The following is a 22,617-nucleotide window of genomic DNA, read 5'->3' on the forward strand; positions in this document are numbered from 1 at the left end:
AGATTATCTGTTGCCAACACTCCTGCCATGGGCAGGGACACCTTTCACTAGACCAGGTTGCTCTGAGCCCCATGCAGGGATGGGGCATCCTCAACTTCTCTGGACAACCTGTGCCAGTGCCTCATCACCTTCACAGTGAAGAAATTTTTGGGTTAACACACTGCTACCAGCAGTTACAGGAACAGGCAGCTACGCTTGCAGCAAGGGCAGTTGTTGAACAGCTGCCTGTCTCCATTGCTGGGTTTTGTCCAAGAGCAGAGAGGAGCTGCGTGCCTCAACCTTCATTTGTGGACCAAGGAGACTGGCTTTGCTTATGTTTTCTTCCACTGTTGCTACTGTCTTATCTCTTTGGTATCTTAGATATTTTTATGGTACACAGACTTGTAGCACCTTGCAATTCCCCCCCAATATTTGTATCTGTTTCTATGCAATCCAGTGGCTCTTGTTTTATTCAGAGATATTTGAGTACCTCAGGGTCTTGTGGTTTTGCTGCATGTGGTGATGTATTAACAGTGTACAAAAATATTTAAATTGCTACTTGAAATACAATTTGTACAAAAACTTACACAAGCATCAATCAGAGGACTGAATATGAAAGCTCCATATAAATAAGCCTTTAACTTCAGTCAACAAGTAAAGGCTTGCAAGGGAGCCTTTGGTCATATTTGAATGCATTGAACACTGTTTTATTAAGAAATACATTAAAGCCCTCATTAAGAACACACTGAAAAACAACCCCTGCCTCCTTCAAATCTCTCTATAACCTGGCAGGAACAAGAAAGCTTGAAAACAATATTGAAACTACAAATAGCAGACAAAAAAATCCAAAATAATTTATTAAATGACATATTGAAAATTTGAAGATAGGACCTGCAAAGGAAAATGAGCTAAGAGTGCCCAAGTACAAAACTGTGGTTTTTTTATTTTTTCCTGCTAGGTAACAGCAGAAAAAGAAAATACCTTTCAAAAAACTGGCTTTCAAGTAAATGGAGATGAGGTTTCTATAGAACATTTATTTACCTTTCACAGTGAGTATATTTTTGCTTTGTTAGCTGATGACTACCACTGTTTATCAGACATTCCCAACCCTCCAGTTAGCTGAGCCTTATGAATCACCAAATTTATAACTTGTCAGGTGTGGTTTGATACCTCAGGGCAAACTGGGACCCTGTTGCAAACAAGACATGTTAACTGCTTAAGCAGCTCAGCAGACAGTATGTTGTTTATTGTGCTGAATGCTTGAATGCATTTTTACTGTAGTAAAAAGAGAGTAATCTTAACATAGCTTTTTTCAAGAGCTGTAGTTTGGGCATGCCCAAACCAGATTATTAAAAATGAAACAATTCACATACAGGAGCATGCTGCAATGCAGAGACTGGAAGGTGGCTAGATGGATTAAAGAAAAAAAAAATCAACTCAGTTTATTTTTAAACACAGTTCCTTTTTAGAGGAATGAAAATACTAACACTTCTGTGATAACTATGGACTTTTGGAACTGTGAGCCATATTTTGCACTTTCCCCCCTTCAATTTCCATACAGTTTGAGCTCCTTCTTAAAAAACTTCTCAGAGCCCAGTCCTTCTGAATGGTGGTGCAATGTAACACATGAGACAAGCTAACTAACTACACCAAAAAACCAGCTGAACAAAAATGTAAAATCAATGTGCAAGATCCACACTAGGTGTGCTCAGTCTCTTCTGAGCACCAGTAGAGGTCTTTTTTTTTTTAATAGGCTCAGGCCTGTCACTTTATTTGGTCTCAAATGCTCAGTGAAGAGCTTGGTAGTTCAGACAAGATGTGATTAGGTCCTTGGCTTGGCTGGAGTCAAGGAACACAAGGGAACTCTGCATGTAAATCATGAGGCAATGGAATGGACTTCTGTTAAAGCTATGATATAAAAGATTTTAAAAATCTCCTGCCACTGTCTGGGTCTGCTTGTGGTAAGGAGCCTTTAAAAGGAGCTTCTGAAGTGACCTTTGTATTTATTCATTTCTTGCACTGCTGTGAGAATTTGTGAGTTCATAAAACATAGTATACCTTTGCCACAAGAAAGCAGATCCTGGGTAAAGAGAGGAGAATGACTTTTGTCCATTATTCTGGACAAAATCACAATGAACAGTGATGCATTTAATAGCTGCCCATTCATGAAGTAACATGTATTCCCAAAATAAGAGGACTACAGAGTTTTTAACAATGGAGAAAGACCAAAGCATGCTGGAGATTGAAGTGTAAGCTATAAATAAAAACTATAAATGCTGAGTTTTCTCTTCATGCTGAGAAACCTGCCCTGCTTCCATTCCTGACCCCCCCCCTCCCAAAACAACTATTACTGTCTCTGTCGGTTCTGATGCAAACCCTGTATACAAGCTGGGTTTGACCAAATTCAGTTGCTTGCTATAAATATGCCACTGTTATATTCGTGTACCACACAGCTCTGTTTAAAATTCTCACAGAACATGTGCCACTTTACCGCAGGGAAAGAAAAACAAACCACAACCAAAACAACACACCACCCTTCTTTTTTCCCCTCACTGCATTTTTACTCACCCAACAAGAAGAGACTGTTCACGACTAGTATTACTCATGACTCAAATCAAGCTGATATAACTTCAGAATACACCAGGGAACCTAATGAACTTCCAGGTGTTTGACAGGGTCCATATGGGAGGTGGGGTATTTGAAATGTTACACCACACTGACATGCCTCACTATGGGGCTAAACATTGGCCCAAGGTTGATATTTGCTGCAATATTTTGTCACTCATTTCCAGTACCTTTGTTTTTGATTCCAGCTAGGCCCCCTCCCAAGAAAACCAGAGTCTTCTTCCTTGGAAGGGGCAGACTTCAAAGGAACACCATGCAAACACTGGCTATCTTCCTCTATGATCTCTATGAAGTTACCACACTGCATGTTGAGGATTGGGGGTGACTGCTCTGACATAGAACATAAAGAAGCAACACTATAGCTTCAAAATGTTTAGTAATAAGGTAAAAAATATGTTTTAAGCCAAAGGAAGCTTTCCTAACAAAGACACAGCAGGCCATCTATCTCCAAGGGAGTATGCATTTGTTTCACTTCTGCTTAAAGTGGCTCCCAAAACTCCAGGCATATATTTGATTGTAAATGTACTCTCTGTTTAGAGACTACAGGAAATGTATTGCCTATACAGATATCTTTATTCTAAAAGAAAAAAAAACCCAACAACAAAAACCTCAACAACAAATACCCCTTTAAATTCAAGATCTATATAAATAAAGGAAAAACGATTTAAAAGAAAACATTCGTATTTGAAACTAATATTTTTCAAATATATCAAAACATTTAAAATTAATTTTACTGTCTACTTGTTTCTTGAAAAGAGACTTCAAGTAGAAGTTCTTTAAAACAGTAAATTGTCCTGCAGAGTTCATTTTAGACATAATTTTAAGAAACCATAAAAAAGGTAGTTTACCTGATTCCTGCAAACTCAATGAGAGATGCAAAACTAAGTCTTACTTTCATCTTGCAGTAGTTCAAGAGAACAATTTACAGGAGTTTGCCTAACTTTGCTGATTAAAAAAACCCCAAAACCCCAAACCAAATGAAAAACTTCACCAGTTTTCCTGTGCAAGGTCTGCAGATGGTAGGAAGAGTAAGAAGAGAAAAGTCCACTAAAGCAGTATGACTCAAAACGTCTTGAAGGTACTGTTAAGAGCTGCTTGGAGACAGGATTTCACCATTTTTGGAAAGGTCATTTAAGTGAACATTCACAACTAGGAGAAGTGTTATTCTAGTAAACCAAAACATTTGTGGTTGGTAAAATTGAAGCAGATTTTGTATCTACATTAAAAATATGTTTCCATTTGTCAGCTTGTGGTTTTAAGTACAACTCTACAACATTCTGGGAAATGAATGATGCAAGCAACACTTCTAATGGAAAAGGGGCTAGACTGCATGGGATTTAATAGTATAATAAAAGAATACTTGAAGTAAACAATTTGTCTAATACATACCAGTGAAAGGGAGACTGCTCCCTTGTGGACTTTTACTGAAAACAAGAAGGAAAGCAAAATAGACAAACTCAGGATACTCCCAGTAACATATCACAAGTAAATACAGTTTTGTAAGAACTCTGGATCTCAATTTGTTCTGCAAAACACAAAGAAGTTTTGGTGCAACTTAGGCTTTCCACCAAATGGAATGATTTTCAATTTCCTTCTCCAGAAAAAAATTCTTGAAGAACATCCTGTCTTTGCTATGTAAATGGGGAAATTCAAAGGAAAAACTCACAACTAGTGTTTGTATAGACAGACCCTTACTCTTACAGGCTCACAATAGAAATTGACTTTTCTTTAAAGCAAATTAGAGCTGGAGCTCAGCTTCAGCTTGACTTAGAGAACCTGAGAGATCTAACATTTCTGGATCTTTTTTCTTTTATTCTTTTTTATTTCTTTTTATGCCCAGCAGGAAATGAACACATGCATGAGATTAGGTCAGAGCATGGTGCTAATAATGCCAAGGTTGTGGGTTTGATCCCCATCCAGGCCATTCACCTAAGAGCTGGACTTGATGATCCTTGTGGGTCCTTTCCAACTGCAAATATTCTGTGATTTCTGAATCACTGGGGAGCTACTGCAGGTTTTCACAGCTGAAGTTGCTCTTTGGTAAAACAATCTCGTTTATTTTTCACTTGCATCTTTTGACAAAAAATCAAAGCAGAAAAATATCTCTGTACATTTAGAATTGCTCATTATTCCAATTAGGCACAACATACAGCATGATACAGAGTCTTACAGAAACAAATTTGGAGAATTGCCAACTTGGAGCTTTTATTTATGACTTCAGCGATCACTTGACTCTCAACATTCAAGAGCTGTGCATTTGCAGCCCAGAAAGCAAATTGTATCCTGGCTGTATCAAAAGCAGCATGGGCAGCAGGGCAAGGGAGGTGATTCTGCCACTCTGCTGAGACCAAACCTGGAGTGCTGCATCTGCCTCTGGGGTCCCAAAATAAGATGGACACAGACCTGCTTAAGCAAGTCCAGAGGCCAGGAAGATGCTCAGAGGGCTGGAGCACCTCTCCTGTGAAAGGATGAGAGATGGCGCTGTTCAGCCTGGAGAAGGCTCTGGAGAGACCTTATAGCACCTTCCAGTACCTGAAGAGGGGCTACATGAAAGCTGGAGAGGGACATTGTACAAAGGCATGTAGGGACAGGACAAGGGGTGATGGCTTTAAACTCAAAGAGCGCCAGTTTGGATGAGGTATTAGTAAAATGTTCTTTACTGTGAGGGTGGTGGTGCACTGGGATAGGTTGCCCAGAGAAGCTGTGGATGTCCCATCCCTGGCACTTTCCAAGGCCAGGTTGGATGGGGCTTTGAACAACCTGGTCTATGAAAGGTGTCCCTGTCAACAGCAGGGGAGGTGGAATAAGATGATCTTTAAGGTCCCTTCCAATCCAAACCCTTCTGTCATTCTGTAAAAGATTCTTGCTTGCACCAAAATGCTCGTTCCTTGAGTTTAAATCTCTTTGTCAGATTTGTGGTTGGAAATATATGGAGGGATTTTCTAAATTTTTGGAAAGCCAATAAATACATGTGGTATATATATGATGACACAGAAGAAGAGTAAATGAGAGAAGATTTTGTCTGTATGCACACAGATTGGGAATAAAAAGCTTTTACATAACCCTTGAAGACTTTATGGACTAGGAGATAATAGTTATGTTCTATTTAGTGTATTTTTCCTGAATGACACACTGACTTTATTCCTTGCTTAAACACCAAGAAGTGCTGGTTTGCTGACACTTTGGTAATTCCAGGATGCTGGGGCTCTATAATCTTTCACTTCTTCTTTCCACCTGCCCTAAATAGAAATTTATTTGCACAGTATCTGTTTTTAGCAGGATAAACCCTATGTTTAAAATTAGTCTTAAACACTTACTTTAGCAACTGTTTGTCAGATGCACAAGCCTGCAGGCCAACATGTACTGATTCCATGGACATATATAGAACCATCTGCCTTGGGAAGGTAAGACCAACAGCAAAGTCATTCTAAAAACTGAATTATTGCTTGTCTAATTTGAGAAGGTGTCAAATCCTGTAACTTAGTATAAAAAATAATTTTTTAAACAAAAAAAGTGACGTTCTTAAGTATAAATTAATTAATTTAGAGGGGCTGTTATGTTTGTCTACAATAATAATTTTCCTTATGTTATTTCTCTTCAGCATTTTGGAGGGGCAGTTGCAAATTCTTAGCTTAAAAGACTTGGTAGGAGCAGTGACTTACCTTCAAGCAAAGAGACAATTTTCACATTAAAAAATTGCCTTTATAATGAAAACACATCATATTCTATGAAATATTCAAAATTCTTTATTTCAGGCCAGTATAGTATTCTTACAGGCATCCATCTCTTCCTCTGAACTTGCACATGATCAAAGTTGGCACTTCCAACCACAAAAATGTTAAATGGTTATTACAGTACAGGCACAAAGTAGCCAAAAAGCTTTACTTTCACTAAGCAAAGCCATCATTGTGCTCTAACAGCATTTATCACCAGTGCATAAACTAAGCTCCCCTCCTAAGAGCAAGCAGGAAAGGGAAATTTCCCTTAAGTGAAGGAACACAGATGGCAGCTCTGCTACTAAAACAGTCATTTCATCAGTGGAAGAATGACAGATACCTGGATACACTGGACATCTTTCTTCACTGCTTTCAGCGGCACTTCCTGATTCACGTGGGTTTAACTTTAAAGGTCTCCACTGCTGCTTCAATTATTAGCATCACTATCAGAGTTCCACATTTGAAGAACTAACATGATTTTTTTAAGAAATGAAAAGTAAAACTCCCAGAAGACTGTTGGTACTGCAGTTCTCTTGCCTAAGAGCCTGTTTCATAACCACCATTTAAAATCTCTGTCCTTTCTAGAAGCATCAATTCCCTTACATCAAGAAGGCAGCACCTGAGACACTTTGTATCACCTAAGGACAAATTAACACAACCAGCACTGGTTACTGCATTTCCAACTTCCAGTTACAGTGGTAAGGTAAGCAATTAGCATATGGAATGAGTATCAGATGCTTAGGTCTACCAAAGGCAAGTTAGTCACAAAAATCTCTAGAAATACCTTACAAACAAAACTAGCAGCAAACACTGCTATCTTTACACAGGACTAGTTCTTGAACACAACTGATTGGGCAGCCATCTGGAAAAAAAGCTGATAGCTATGTTACAAAAATAGCCAAACAAATATTTGATCATAGTAACTGTAAGAACAAGTGTTAGAGGGAGGGAAGTGAGCATGATTCAGTCAGCACAAACTCCACTTATACAAGAGTGCCTCCAAGCCACAGAACATGTAGCTTCAGTTTTACACTAATAAATACTTCAGTCCATCACATGCAACTGAGTCTGGCCAACCTGCCTAAGCAGGCAATGGAACAGTATTCCATTGATTTTCTCTACAGCACGCAGACCCACTCCATGTCAGGAATGCCAGTCTTTGCCTACACAAAGGCAGCAGCAGGTGCCCTGCAGCTCAGAACGGAGGGAAACTGCAGAAGTGCTTCCATCAGAGGTAAGGTTCAATGTTGGCATGGTATGTGCACAGTTTGTTTTTAGGCACATCTTTGGTTACATTCTCAACACAGTCTGCTTTAAAAAATAATAAATAAAACAGTCAAGATTTGGTTAAAAAATCAGGTAAAGATTAAAAACTTCCTTTTTTCAGAATCTCAGGCAAAGAAGTCCCTTTAAATTCTGTTTTGTTATATCCATAAACGATAAAATCCCAGTGCTACTGTAAGGCATGTAAATACTGAACCTGAAAGAAAATAAAGATAGAAGGAAAATGGCATTAATATTGACATTGAATTACACTAAGTCAATAGCTCTCAAAACATCTCTTCAGAAAGCTATGTACACATCTTACTACAATACTGAAAGTTCAGTGACTACAAGCTAAAGTTCACTTCTCCCCAGGTAAGAGATTAAGTTTTTCCTTTACACCAAACCATTTCAAGGTAGGAAGAGTATAAAAAATGACAAATAAGAAGGAGAGGAAAAAAAAATGCTGGAAAACTATCAAAAGGCTTGCTTACCATTCCAAAAAGATCAATATATCAAGTTTCAGATGTAAAACAAGGTAATAAATAATGGGATTAATAAAACACAGTCAAGTATTTAGCAAACAAATGAATGAAAGCAATTTTAACAAGGCTTATCAGTTTTACATTTTTTAAATTTTAATGCAATGAAATAAAATTTTTATTTCAAGACATAAACACAAAATATTTTTGCCTTTGTTTGTGATGGGAGCCCTTCAAACACAATACAAATTATTTTAAATTATTTTTTCTTCCATGTAGAATTCAACTTGGTTTTGAGTAGGAATGGTAGGGAAAATAATTTCCTCTCATTTTAATAAAGCACCTTTTATTTTCCAATTTTTTCTGACCATTCTCTCTCTAAATTATATTTCTGAAATACAGTACTATTGGGCTTATGTCACTGTACTTTTGACAAAGCCCACTATGAAAAAATAATCAGAAAATCTAAATCAGAATAATTTTCTACTGCAAACCTCATTTAATAGTACTGCACACTCAGTAGTAAAATGTCAAAATGTTAAAATTACCTAGGGCAATAATGTGAGCACACATATACAGTATTTTCTCCAAGCACTTGTGTAAATATGGAATTTTAAAGAATATGTGGCCTTGAATGGTCAGAAAAACTGAAATGTTCCTTTTTGCACAGAGATCTCCATTAGATGGATGAAGAAATCCTAGAAATGCATACACCAAACTGCTTACATGAATTAAGTCAGGCACAGAACTTTTTGGTCCTTATTAACAGGCAGTCTTTTAGATTTCTCACACATATAATTATTAACAGTATAAAGAAGGACAAAAACCTGAAAAAATTCCATGCAAAATAAAGTTGTGAATCACAGGAAACTTCTTCTGGGTTAAGTACAGAAATAAGGCTGCTAATCTTGCCTAAGACTATTTCAAGTTTGGGGTTTTTTGTGGTTTTTTTTTTAATAAGGGCCTTTATAAATACAGTCAATTGAGAGTTTGCCAAACATTTAACAGTCATTTAACATTTAAAGGTCTGGCAGTGTCAGCATCAGAGACAGCCAGAATCCTTACCTGCTAAGTATTTAATATTATCAAGCTTGTGCGATTCGAGCATTGTTTTCAGATCTGCAACTTCTGTGTCAATTTTTCTGTCTGTTTGGGTCAGAGCTCGGTCTTGTTGTGCATGCTAGAAAGCAAAGCAACAAAATGATGAAATTTGAACACTTCCTAGTTTATTTAGAAATTTAACCCATCCCTTCAAGTTGCATTTTTGCTTCCTCTTTAAACACACGTTAATTTGCATTCTTACAGAAGTTATAGAATATTCTGAGTTGGAAGGGATTCACAAAGATCATAAGTCCAACTCTGCAGTGAATGGCCTGTACAGGGATGGAGTCCACAACCTTGGCATTATTAGCATCATGCTCTAACCAGCTGAGCTAACATAGACCTTATTGAAAGACAACAAGTTCCTTCTTAGCTGATTGTATCTAAGGAACTGAATAATTTGGTGAACTCAGGAAATTTATGTGATTACATGTTCCTTAAAAAGTAATCCAGAAACTGGCAGAACTGGATGCCTTGTTATCTCAATCTAACAGCATAAACATTAACTTCAATCTGTCATTTAGCCCACTGACTAAAGTCACTGCTCAATTGTAAGAGCTACTGAGAAGCCTAAGAGCCTCTCGTGACAAAGTCATACTGGAGCAGAGATTTATGGATCACTAGAAAAACTGAGAATTGGTCTTGAGCTGTAGAAAAACATGACTTTGTCTTTCAATCAGTTTTGCCACAAAATCTTGCTACAAATTCAGAATTTGATTATGACAGAAGACAGGACTACCACTAAAAATATATGGGATAGAATTATTACCCAGAAGAGACTGAAAAATCCAACTCGTAAACTAAGAACAACAGCTGCTGAGTTGCTGATAGTTTCAAATCAGCACTAGTAAAACATTGTGAATCAGTTAATGATTTACTTCTAGTGGACTTCCAAGGGATAATTCAGGAAACAAAGAGAAGTAGTAGTGCTTGGTAAAAACCTCCTCTAAAACGAAGGCAAATCAGTCTTGCAATGAGCTTCTCTCTAAACATGGGGGAAAGAATTAATTTCACATTGTGAGTGGAATTTCATCTACAAAAAATACTAAATGCATGAGGTTTCAAAACAGTGACTACTGAACAGCTCATATATACATGCAGAGGGTTTAATAATATATGTGAAGGTCTTTTTGCTCTGTAGACACTTAAGTTAAAGTGCCTAAGGACATCACCAAGTCCAAAAAGGATACAAGGTCCATAACACAAGTACAAAAAGATTTGCTATGTGATAATCAGCTACTAAATTCTTACCAATTCCACTATTTCTGTCCTCATTTCAAGTAGTTTTCTTTCATTAAGTGAATACTAGAAGGAGAAAAAAAAAAGTAAAACATGATACTTTCCTTAAACTTTTTTTCCCCACTGAAAAGCATTTTTCTTTGATTCCAGATTGCATAGAACACATGATCTGGACAAGATTATTGTCTGACAGCACTTGGGAGACAGCATTGTAGGGCACCTGCTGTCCTTTCAAAAGTACACCTCAAAAATGTGAAGTCCAACAAGTTCTTCAGACACTCATCTTCCACAAAATCCATATATATTAGTAAGCAGCTGGAAGAGAGGCTGGCAGATTTGCATTTCTGAAAAGCAAGGACCTATGACTCTGAACAGTAACTCTGGCACACAAGCACAATCAAGACTGAATCATCTGCTGCCTTCAGGAAGGGGAGAACACTTTTAAATCACATCAAACTCAGCTGTCAACAAAATGTTTAGCCTGCACCATATGCACTCACAATTTGAATTGTTCTGACATGTAATTTCATTGTATATTTGTTAAAAACAGAAAATTTGTATCACACATGAAGTCTTTTGTTTGTGGATCACCAGAAACTGTGGCTTATTTTTAAGTTATGGCTACTTGGGTTCAAGGAAAAGTTAAATCCAAAATAAGGAATCATACTTTTAAAGCAGGTTACCTTTCTGACTCATGAGCTTGATTTACTTTGACACCTATAATGGTTCCTGCCCCACTACTGGAGCAATTAAATTATTCACAGACAACTGATAAAGCACCAGTTTCCAGTGAAGAGTACTAAGGTCATCAGGCACCCATCTCAGAATCCTGAGTTAAACAGCAATAACCTTATCTATTGACATTCCCACGAGGAAAGTCACCTTATTTTTCCTTCACTCTGGAAGGTTATTTAATTTTAAATTAAAATCAGATTAATCTACATAAATGCTTCAGCACTGAAAAACATTCCTTAAAGATCTAGAGCTCTGTTTGGACTTTTGACTTTTCTCAAGTTGAAGTTAAAAGACAGCAGGCTGCTACAAATGTGGAAAATTATATAAAGACAAATAACAGCATGTGTACAATTAATGGAGTCACTAGATTCTGCAAAAAGAAGACAGGGATAAAAAAAGAAATTCAGTCATTTTTTTATAAAGCCCCATTTTTGAAAGTGTCAAAATGGCAGAATATTTAGAAAATAATCTAAAAAAATTATGTTTTGGTAGAAATGCAAGAATTGGACCTCACATTGAGGAATCGATGACTATCAAAAAGAACTATGAGAATTAAAATAATTTTATGGACTGAAATAGTTAATCTGTTTAAATATAGATGCAGTTAGCCAAATACACATCTTTTGAATGATTTATATTCTATAAGGTTTCTCGATGTTTCTTGAAGTTTTGTTTTGTGTTTAGAACACTCTAGGTCAGACTCAAGGATTTTACTCTTAGGTTTAAGACAGTGAAATTGGCCTTTTAGTGCAAGCCATCGTCACATCTGTAACAACATAAACATAGTGGATAAAAAAAAAAGAAGAAAGGACAAGGCTAAACCTCCCACTCTGAAATTCAACAGGGAGATTTCCCCTCGAGTCCACGTTTTTCACAGTGCAGGAAAAATTCAGTTTTGTCAGATACATATTAAGGCTTTTAACAGCAAGCTTAGAGACACTGATGCATGAACACATGAATATATACAAGTTTTTGTACTGTATTTCAAGTTTTTAAATCATAACTGTACAATGAAGACACAAATCACAACATAAAGAGATGTGCACTAAGCAATGTAGGATTCTCTGAGAAATAACGTAGAAGAGACTATAAAATAATAAACTATAAAAAATAAAAGATAAAGCATTTAAAATTTGAAACATTAAGGACTGCCAACATCAGTGTAAACAAACTAAAAAATTCTCTTTCAGCACTCCACATCAAACTGAAGGATAAGAACTTATACTTATTGTTTCAAGTTAAAACAATTAAAACTTGGGACACTTCTCTTCTGAAAAGTAACTTAGTAAGAATGCATGGTAACCTTCAATTATCCTTAGGTTTTTTCCTCAGAAAGCCAGGTATTAAGTCCTTTGTCACATTACAATTGAATTAAATATAACAATGATGCTGTCCCTACTATAGAAAATACTGGGTTACATCCTCCCCCCAACCCAGCATATGTGCCACAACCTGCTCCGCATTCAGCTGCTTTTTTCCTCTTCTGTTTACACATTGCAATTAAATGGTGGGGTAGGGGAGGAAAAAAAAAAGAGCAGTTTCCATAGGAACTATGAAATTATCGTTGCACAAGACCACAAAGTTGGTAAACTTTTTTAAGAGAAAGTTGACATGCAGTTTGCCTTTCCTGGGAGACAAAATAAAGTTGTGTTCTACATAAAAGACCAAAGTTCAGATTCCACGATCCTACCTACATTAATATACAGGAAAACACTGCTGCAGTGGTTTCACATAAGTTTTGTAAGCCCAAATTGCTGTCAAAGTTTATCATATACACAATGTTTACATTTCATATGATGTTTCTTTGAAAGCATTAACATGAAGTATTAACCTTTAAACAAGAAGTCTACCTTGCTCAAATTGTACTGTTAGTCATTATATTGAGTCACCAACACAGCTGTTACCTAAACTAATCACTCACTATTTCTAGGGGCACACACAGAAGATAAATGATATCTGCTTGAACAGTTCTTATTGCCTGGATTGAAGGTAAGTATTATAACTTATATGAACTTGTCTTTATAACACACCTAAGAATAAGGACTGAGAAATAAATAATAATAATTTAGAAAAGTTATTAAAAGATCCTTCAATTTAGAAGATGCCATTTCACTGAGATCCTAAAAGCTACTGAAAAAGAAGGAAACTATGAGAACAGAACTCTAGAGTGCTGTGCATAATGCAAGAACTCATTAATCTACTAATTTTATATCTACATTACCCCAATTTAAGATTCCATCAATTCAGATCTACCGGGTACTTCAACGCTCAAAAGCAATATGAAACAGGATAACTTACAATTAAATAAAAAAATAAATTTACAACTAGTTCCACAAGAGGTATTTTTTGACAAACTAGATACAGGGAAATGAAACATCTTCAATGATGAGTCAACAAAATGTGTAAGCAATAGTAAGCGTGTAAATAGAGAAAGAGATATAAAACAGAAAACCCTCTAGGCAGCGAGTCAGCACATTAGATTAAATATCAATATATTTAATTGTAATGTGTTAATCCTGATATTAAAACAAAATCAAAACAGGTAAGACATACAGACCCAAACATGGCACCTTGCATATACCAGCATTAGGATGAATAACTTGGATTAATGCGATCTTGAAGCTGAGTGATACTATAGGTTAGTAGGAAAATGCTCTTTGGGTAAGATGCTCTTACCCAAATTTGGGGATTACTTAGTGTTGAAATGTTTCTAGAAGTAACCAAAACTTACCAGTTCTTTTACTCTGCTCTTCTCCAGGTTTAGATTTAACTTGTTATCTGCATGAACTTTGGTAATTTCATCCTAATGAAAAACAGCAAGCAAGATTTTCTGTTTTATCATATGCAGAAAGAATTGGACAAATACATTTTATCCTTATTTTTATATCTCATGAATATGAGCTTCTCTCCAATTAAGGTATATAATTTTCAGATGTATTAAGTATTTATAATACTTATTTATAAGTATTTATATTGGAAAGTATGATGTTCTCTAGTATGAATTGGATCTCAAAATCAAAAACTAAAAATTACTTTTAACCCTGACAACAGCACTTAACTGAGAGCACGTCCTTCTATAAATGCAGAGAATGTTTCATATATCCTGCAACTCTCTCTGATATCTAGAAATCCATGTCTGGCTACACTTATAAGTTGGACTTCTTCCATGAAACAATCTTGCTGATGGGGGAGCAAGATGCTCAAAATAATGTTCAAAGCAGTTTCTCACCTTCCAGTGTAAAAGAAAATCTGTTTCTAAAGACTACATCCGGGATTTTCAGAAAAAGCTATAGACATTTGAAAAGTCAGGAAAACATTTACTACATTTTTAAACATCCAACTTTTTAAAACTACTATTAAGTTGCACACTTGCATTTGACTTTATCAATAGCTGCGAGTCCTGCTTTTCCTGGTGACAGCTGCCATTTTAATGCAACCTCCTGGCAAGAATTCCAGCCAGCTGACAGTTTGTCATATGGCAAACTGCTGATCAGATGAATATGTGGGAGAAACAAAAGATTGCTGATGTTCTGGGAGATTCTACTGCTAGAACCAAGTAAGCATTTTTCAAGTAGGCCAATGCCAACTCATTAAGTTAGCATTAACAATAATTAGACTCAATTTCTGTGTTTGAATTTTGAACTATAGTTGACTTATTGTTAGTTGTCATTTCAACAGAATACATTACAGTTTAATAAATCAAAAAAGAAAAATTTTCCTTGAAGTTTTATACTGTGTCTATTTGTATGAGCAAGCATATAACAACATGCACTTGTGAGAACTGAATTTACAATTGAAAGTAAAATATAAAGACATCTAGCTTTAAAGAAAAGATGACTGAGATCCTTGATGCTCTACTAGTGGATTACACTAACTCATTTACATGCAACTAAAACCATAAAATTAATTACAATTCAAAAATTAGACACCAAATTATTAGATGCCAAATACTTTAAAACAGAGTAAGCTTTCTACACAGCCTATTTTCTTGCAATAATCATTTGCTCCCAAACAAATGGGACCAAACATAATGGTCCCAAACTTGGTGGCCTTAAAAAGCTATTAAAATTCTGGACAGGTAACAGGAAAGTCTTCGGAGAAAAAAAGAAACAAAAAAAACACCAAACAATCAAACCCCCACAATTATTAAGTACTGTGATCTTAAATGTATGCTGCATCTTTAATGTACAGGCAGCCCTAAATGCAGAACTTCACTCAGCCTTAACCATGACATGGCAGCTACTTTCTGAATCTGAATTAAGGTCATAAAAATATCTTCAGTTATATGTTAGTTTGCCTCTTGTATTAGTCACAGTTTCCTGTCCCCATAAAGGGGAGGTATGTATGAAAGTGCCATTGCTGAAGACCAGCTATTTCAGTATCACACGTATCATAACAATTAAACACAGCTTAGAAAATGAAATTCTGAAAGTAGCAGTTTTTATTTTTTCCAGCTAATTAGACAGGTGTTAATTCGTAATTATATCGGTATAGTATCTTACCGTGACTTGCTTCTTTATCTGCTGGAGCTCAAGTTTTATTTTCTGTGAGAGTATGAAGAAAAATTTAGACTTTATTACTGTATATAAAACCACACTATCTAGAAATCTACACAATTTGCATCATCAGTAACAGTGACTATAATCCATAATATGAAAAGGCAGGCAAACCAAGCACTATTGTATGTCCTCAGTATGTGTACAGATGAATACACATGCTTGTTTACGGTGCCCTTCCAAACAACAGCACGAGGCAGAAATCAGCAGTGTCCCACTGGCAGCCATCCTAACACAGCCCAGGAGGCTGCTGGCTGCTTTTGCCATAAGGGCTCATCACTGGCTCATGATCCACTTTTGTTCACCAGGCCTTCCCTGCCAAGCTGCTTTCCACTTGGTCACCCTCAGCCTGTCCTGGTGCATGAAGGTATTCCCCAGGGGCACGACTGGGCACTTCCATTTGTTCAAACTTCATGTGATTCCTATCATCCCATTCTCCCAGCTTGTTGATGTCCCCTTGAGTGGCAGCACAACTGCCTGGTATATCAACAGCTACTCCCAGCTTTGGATCATCTGCAGACTTGTTGAAAGTGCCCTCTGCTCTGTTCCATCAACAAGGTCATTAATGAAGGTGCCAAAGCATCCCAGCCCCAGTTATCTCCTTTAGTACAAGATGCTTTTCTACATCATTATTTAAAAAAAAAAAAAAAAAAGCAAGTTCTAGAATAGAACTTTCCAAGACAGTAATTTTTACCTCGTTTTCTGCACGAAGTGCTGAAAATTCACTTTTTTCCAAAATAATCATGTCCTTTTTCACACCAGCAATATGGGACATAACTTGCTGAAGTGCAATTTCCTTTAAAAGAAGAAAGAAGAACCTCAGAACATATCACAACTATAATACTTTTCCTCATCTGTGCCTACAAATATGAAAGACTATTTTGGTGCTCTGAAATTTTTAATTCAGCAATTTCAGGTTGATTATCCAAGTTTCAGAAAGCAAGATAGAGTGACAGTGACAAAATAAGCAAGTTAGGCTCAAATGTTGGTAATGTCTGACAAAATTGGCAGTGCTAACACAGATCAGCATAATTCAATTATTAGCCCAGGAAACATTTGCTTCCAAGTCATCAAATTCTTAAGCTAGCAAAGGCATTAGGCAGAGCTGTCTCTGAGCCAAATGAGGAAAGCTGGCCTTCAGACCAAAATTCCTCAGCACAACCATACTCTTCTGTAATTACCTCCTTTTTTGCCTCTCCCTGCAAGGAAGTCTCTGCCTCGCTGCTCAGAATCACACACTGATGCTTTGAATTGCTCTTCTCAGTCCATTACACTGAACTGACAGAAGACAAACAAGAATTCTCTGCAACTTTCAAGGATGGAAAAGTCTGTAGAGATTGTTCTAGATCCTACACTACCCACACATGCATGTAAGAACTGTCTTTTCTACTAAAGATATTCCTCTAATAAGTAGTCCCTTGCTTTTGGTTCTGGACTAAGACCCCTACAAATCTGACACAGCACCCTAACTTCAGTTTTGTCACAAAATGCAGCTCTACCTTGCAGCATTTTATTTCTAAGTAGCATCTAAATATGCCTCTCCAGACTACCTGCCCACAAGACTGAAAAAAATGGGTCAGTATTCTGGACATATTACAAAAAGTCTACAGAAAGAATACTGCAGGGACACCTCTTTTCTTACTCCTCAGTGTCTCCAGACTGTTCTTGTTCTCTCTTCTCCTCAGTGGACTCAGCAAACAGAGACCAGAATCTTCCATATTCTTTCTCTTATTCATGCCTATACATACACACATGTAAATCTGTTTTTCCCTAAGGTTTTATCTCACCAAGGTAATACTTTGATAATAGCTCAACCACAACATTCCAAATCTTCCAATTTTTTGTTCTCTTTCTGCAGAAGACCTTGTGCAATCAAACACTATAGGGAAGTACAAATTTACCATGTGGCCCAGTGTTGATGGCACACACACTTCCTGAGCTGCCATACAAACCTACACATTGCATCTTAATGGCAGAAAGTCACTTGAGGGTCAAATCTACCAGTCTCAGAAAACATCTACCATCAGTAGCAGCATTAAATCCAACACAAAACAACTTTCATTCAAAAAAGTGAGGCACAGGAGGCTGGGACTGCTTGTTGTAAAATACAGCTAACCATGGGAGAAAAGGACCCTTTACCAAGGCATGCCCTGAGTGACTATGGAACAAATTCAGCACAAGAGAAGGACTGTAGGCCCACAATCTAAAAGATCGGAAGATTGGCTTGAAACCTCCCTAGATGGAAAGTGCCACAAAATCCACCTTTGCAGTGTCCCACTTTTTAATGAGACACCCTTCTGCCGAGACTGTTACACTACAGCAGCTGCTGTTTTCTCATGTCTCAAGACAGCAGCCTGGTTACTATGAAACAAGTTCCAGCTTGTGCTCGGAAGGTGAGCTGGGGCTGTGACCCCAGGCTCACAGAGCAGCCCCAGGAGGGTGTATTCCAAATGAACAAAAAGGTCACTGAGAGACAGAGTTAAACAAACAAGAGGATGGTAAACAACTGAGGGGATTTGTACTTCCTTCCTAGAAGTCTACAAAAGAAATGTAGAAATTCAAATCTATGCACTGAATACCTCTTATGAATGTCTAAGTGTTCTCAGTAACTCTGTGTCATGTTACTCTAAGGTTGAAACTAAAAAACTACTTGTGGTTTGCACACCAACCCACAGTCCTAAAAACTCAAGGTCCATCACAACACTTTGATAAACTCAAGACAAAATGAACCAGGTCAATAGATATAGAGAAATGTTTGCTCTTCACCTTCAAACTTTTAAAATGCAGTGTATAACAGTAATAAATAGCAACATATATTTCATTAGCAGGCATACAAGGCTTTAATTTACTTTAACCCCACCACTGCCTCTCATCTAACCTGCTGTACTTTGGTGACCATGTCCTTGTAAATCATATCCAGGTTGGTGTTCATGATTTTCACTAATGCAGATACAATGACCTCCGACTGCTGAGTAGTGAACCCTAAGCGAAATAAAGAGTGACATTCAGAGAGAGATCCAAATCTGGACAGTTTACAGAAATGCCACTTGCTCATAATCAGCACCAAATTACAACAAATGTCACTTAGGAAAGATAATAAAACACAGAACTCTTGATCCAGCACTAACAAAAGAACACAGTCAGTACCTGCAAGTTTCCCCACCCCAAAACCATGTCTGTGACATAGGATGACTGCTTCCACAGTACAGCACTATTACTATCAGCAGGATAGAGGGAGTTCTCCTGAGTTACTGTGGAATGTCATGTCTCACATGTGGTTACTTCCACGAGCAAGCAAGAATTCTGACTCTGAAAAGCAGATACTTCATTACACTATAAAATTCAGTGCCACTGAAGATGTACAAAACTCAACAACTAAAACCACAGCCAACTGTCCTGATTTTAGGTTTACTAGCTTCTGAGTGCCTATTAGAAACTTTCTGAACTTATTATATATTGGAAACTATACTAAAACACTGTCCCTAAAAATACCTTCACATTTTCCACCCTCAAAATGTAGGAGTAAAACTGTCACGAACAAGAGTTACTCATTATGAAAAGAAACACTTGCAAAAGCATGATTATTTAAAACTCACCAGCAGTTCAGCATCAGCAAGCACAGCTAAGAGCAAGTCACTTTCAGTGGCTGAGCTAATATAAAAGTTTACTACCACTAAAAGGCTCTTTCTCCACTTATCCCTACTCCTGACACTCTGACCTGTGCTCACTCAACTGATCCAGCACCTCATTAAACTAGTGTCTCAGAATACCAAACAAGAAAAAGAGCTGGAGAATTTCCTGAGAAGTTCCTGGCCCATGGAAAAAGAAGAAACCAGCTGGCAGGGGAAGGGGACTAGGATCTCTCCATTTTAGGAATGAAGAGCTGTTACAAGTCACTTCAGCTGTACTGAGCTTCACCTTAGGGTACCTCTCCCACCTCAGCATTGAATTAAAAATAATCTATTCCCTCATCTATTTTTTAGCATAATACTATTTTTAGAGTATTCTATGCTCTATCCTAAAAGGTGCATTGTACAAAGTAATCCATATTCCATCCAATTGTTACACATTGGTACATATTCAAGGTGTAATATCCTAAATATAAAAGAATCCAATTAAAACATTTTAAACCACTGCCTTGAAGGCTCTGGGGTTCTTTGCTCTCAGTTCTTAAAATTTTATTCTTTCTCAGCATTTTAAACTACCAATAGGGCAAAAATTATTCCAAACAAAGTTATATAAGCTCACTGTTTCTTTTTTGAAGCCAAAGAAAACCTGTATGTATACCTAGTATATAGATAAGCCCCCAAAAATCCATAAAAATCAAGGTGTAACACTGTATGTCAAGGAAAAGTAACAAACTCTGTAAACTAAAAACCACTCAAAAAAGCCATTAAAAATACCTACTTGTTTCAAACAAATTACCTTTTTCTTCCAAGAGGCATACCAGTGCATGAGTGTCAAAATAAAGCCTATTTCCCACTAAGGAAACATTCTCTTTGCTTTGTAAAGATGACACAGAGATGCTTACATCTGTGGAAAAAAAAAAAAAAAAGAGTTATTTCTCAAGAAACAATATTTTATCAACATTTGCTTTCCAGGAGTCTCCTTACTACCCAGAATGTTTTTCACTTATGACAAAATAGTTTGTGTTGAGATTACCACAGCCTGCTTGAAAGTGAAAAGACATCTGATCAATAAGTGCTATGTGCAAGAGGTACAGGAAAAGGGAAAAAGAAAATAGGATACTACACTACTGCTCCCCTTACAAGAGCTCTCCAGGAATACAATGTTCTGGAAAAAAATGCCTCCAGTTGACAGGGTCCTGCATCTGCTCCTTTAACAGAATCACTTCAGCAGGTGGGAACATGTAAGCACTTCAAGGCTGGAGGGCTAAATCCACACACTCTGTCCCTTCTTTGTTAAAGAAGTGAACTTCCATCACTTGCCATTTAGGAAAAAAGTAATCACACACAATTTGCCATTTACTGTTTTTGCAGAAAATACTTTCAACGCTGAAAGCCAATCTAAGACAGTGTGCTGTTTCCACTGGGATGCATAGCATATAAACAACCTTGACAGAATGAACGTGAGGTGGGGCATGAGCTGAACTGCCAAGAGGCAGGATATAAAATCAATTAGGTTGGAAAAGACCTTAGCGGTCACTGACTCCAACCTTTGGCCGAACACCAGCCACGCTGTGAACGAGACCATGGCACTGAGCGCCACGTCCTTAAACACCCCTAGGGACGGTGACTCCACCACCTCCCTGGGCGGCCCAGTTCATAGTTCAGCCACCTGTTCTGTGAAGAAATTATTCCTAATGTCCAACCTAAACCTCTCCTGGCACAGCTTGAGGCTACGTCCTCTTATCCTGTCGCTGGCTGTCTCGGCGAATAGGCCGCCCTGCACTTCGCTACAGACCAGTTTCGAGTAGCTCTAAAGAGCGATCGGGTTCCCCCCGAGCCTCCTTTTCTCCAGGCTAAACACCGCCAGCTCCCTCAGCTGCTCTGCACGGACCTGCGCTGCCGACCCTTCGCTACCCCCGGTGCCCAAACTCCCTGTGCTCTCAGGACGCCCCGTGCCCACGGGCTCACCCCGCTCCCCGCGGTGCCGCCGGCTCGCCCCGCCGCTCCCGCCGCCCCTTCCCCACACGGCGCCGCCGCGCGCCGGAGCCCGGCTGCGCTACGGGCGGGCACCGCCAGTCGCCGAGGCAGCGGCGCGCGGGGGACGCGGGCGCGCGGCCGTCACGTGAGGCGCCGTCCGAGCCGCGCGGCCGCGGCCGCAACAGCAGCAGCAGCAGCGCGCGCCCCCCGCCGCTCGCTGCCGCCTGGGCCCCGGCCATGGCCGCGCCACCCGATCCCGACGGCGGAAAAGGGCACGGGAAGGAGGGAAACCGCTGCTGCCGTCGCCACTACTGGGATGCCATCGCCGAGCACACGCCGCCCCGGCAGCTCACTTCCGCCACAGACGCCGTCCCGCTTCCGCCTCCGGGACGCAGCCAAACACGGCAGGTGACGCCGCCGGGGACGGCGATTGATTCTACGGCTCACGGAGCGGGCGCGCAGAGAAGAGCGGCGCGGGCGGGCCGGGTTCCGGCGGGGCGGTGCTTGCGAGGGCGATGCGGGCTCGATGCGATGGAGACGGACACTCCCCTGGTCATAGAACCATGAAATCGGGGATCATGGGATCGGCAAGGCTGGAAGGGACCTTTGAGATCATCTAGTCTGAAGGGAATGAAGAGCTTGTCTTTACAAACAAGCTGTGGATCTGCTGGTAAATAAAGCTAGATACTGGGAGATAAAAGAAACAACGGGAAGAATTCCACTTATTGATAAATGGAATGAGAGGTTTGTCTTTACAAACAAACTGTAGGTCTGCTGATGAATGAAATTGATTACCGAGAGATGAAAGAAACAACGTGAAGAACCATAAATTCCATAAGGAATTCCACTGATTGACACAAGGAAAAGACAAAGGGGAGTTTTAAGACATTAGAGGGGGGTCTTAGGTATTATGCATTTCAGGGAATCTGTACCTCTCAAGTGCCTTGGCCAGTGGGGAAAGAGAGAGGGAACTGCAGATGGGAAATTATGATAAAAAGGAGGCAGCGTCCTCCAAAATTTTGAGAAACCGTAGGGCAAATCCTGTGACCTCTCCCTTTATTAGAATAAAGTAACAGGACTCCTCTGTCTCATGTTTGGACATAAAGCTCTGGTGTTTGTGTATTAATTTTCCTGACAAGTCCTACCATCAGTGCTGCACTGCCATTGTAACCCCATAACCACAAACAGTTTCAGACAGAACTTGTCATGCTGCAATGGGACTGAGACTTGGTGGCTTGAAGTTATTAACCAAGTGCTGCCTGGGACTGGGCAACTGGGTGGGTCTGGAGCCTTAACCATTGAACAGGTGCCCTAA

General features: G+C 38.7%; 1 protein-coding gene across 1 annotated transcript; it reads right to left on the minus strand.

The window, feature by feature from the left end:
* Positions 1-6,327: 6,327 nt before the first annotated feature.
* MCUR1 (mitochondrial calcium uniporter regulator 1) lies at positions 6,328-21,649 on the minus strand. The gene is given in 10 exon segments (XM_030232518.2): positions 6,328-7,800; positions 9,131-9,245; positions 10,418-10,471; positions 13,872-13,943; positions 15,643-15,684; positions 16,391-16,492; positions 18,575-18,678; positions 20,122-20,229; positions 21,294-21,360; positions 21,362-21,649. Coding segments are annotated over 10 exon segments (900 nt in total). The 5' UTR covers positions 21,542-21,649; the 3' UTR covers positions 6,328-7,744.
* Between the last annotated feature and the right edge of the window lie 968 nt (positions 21,650-22,617).

Source organism: Serinus canaria, chromosome 2 (genome assembly GCF_022539315.1).
Source record: "Serinus canaria isolate serCan28SL12 chromosome 2, serCan2020, whole genome shotgun sequence".
Lineage (NCBI taxonomy): Eukaryota > Metazoa > Chordata > Aves > Passeriformes > Fringillidae > Serinus > Serinus canaria.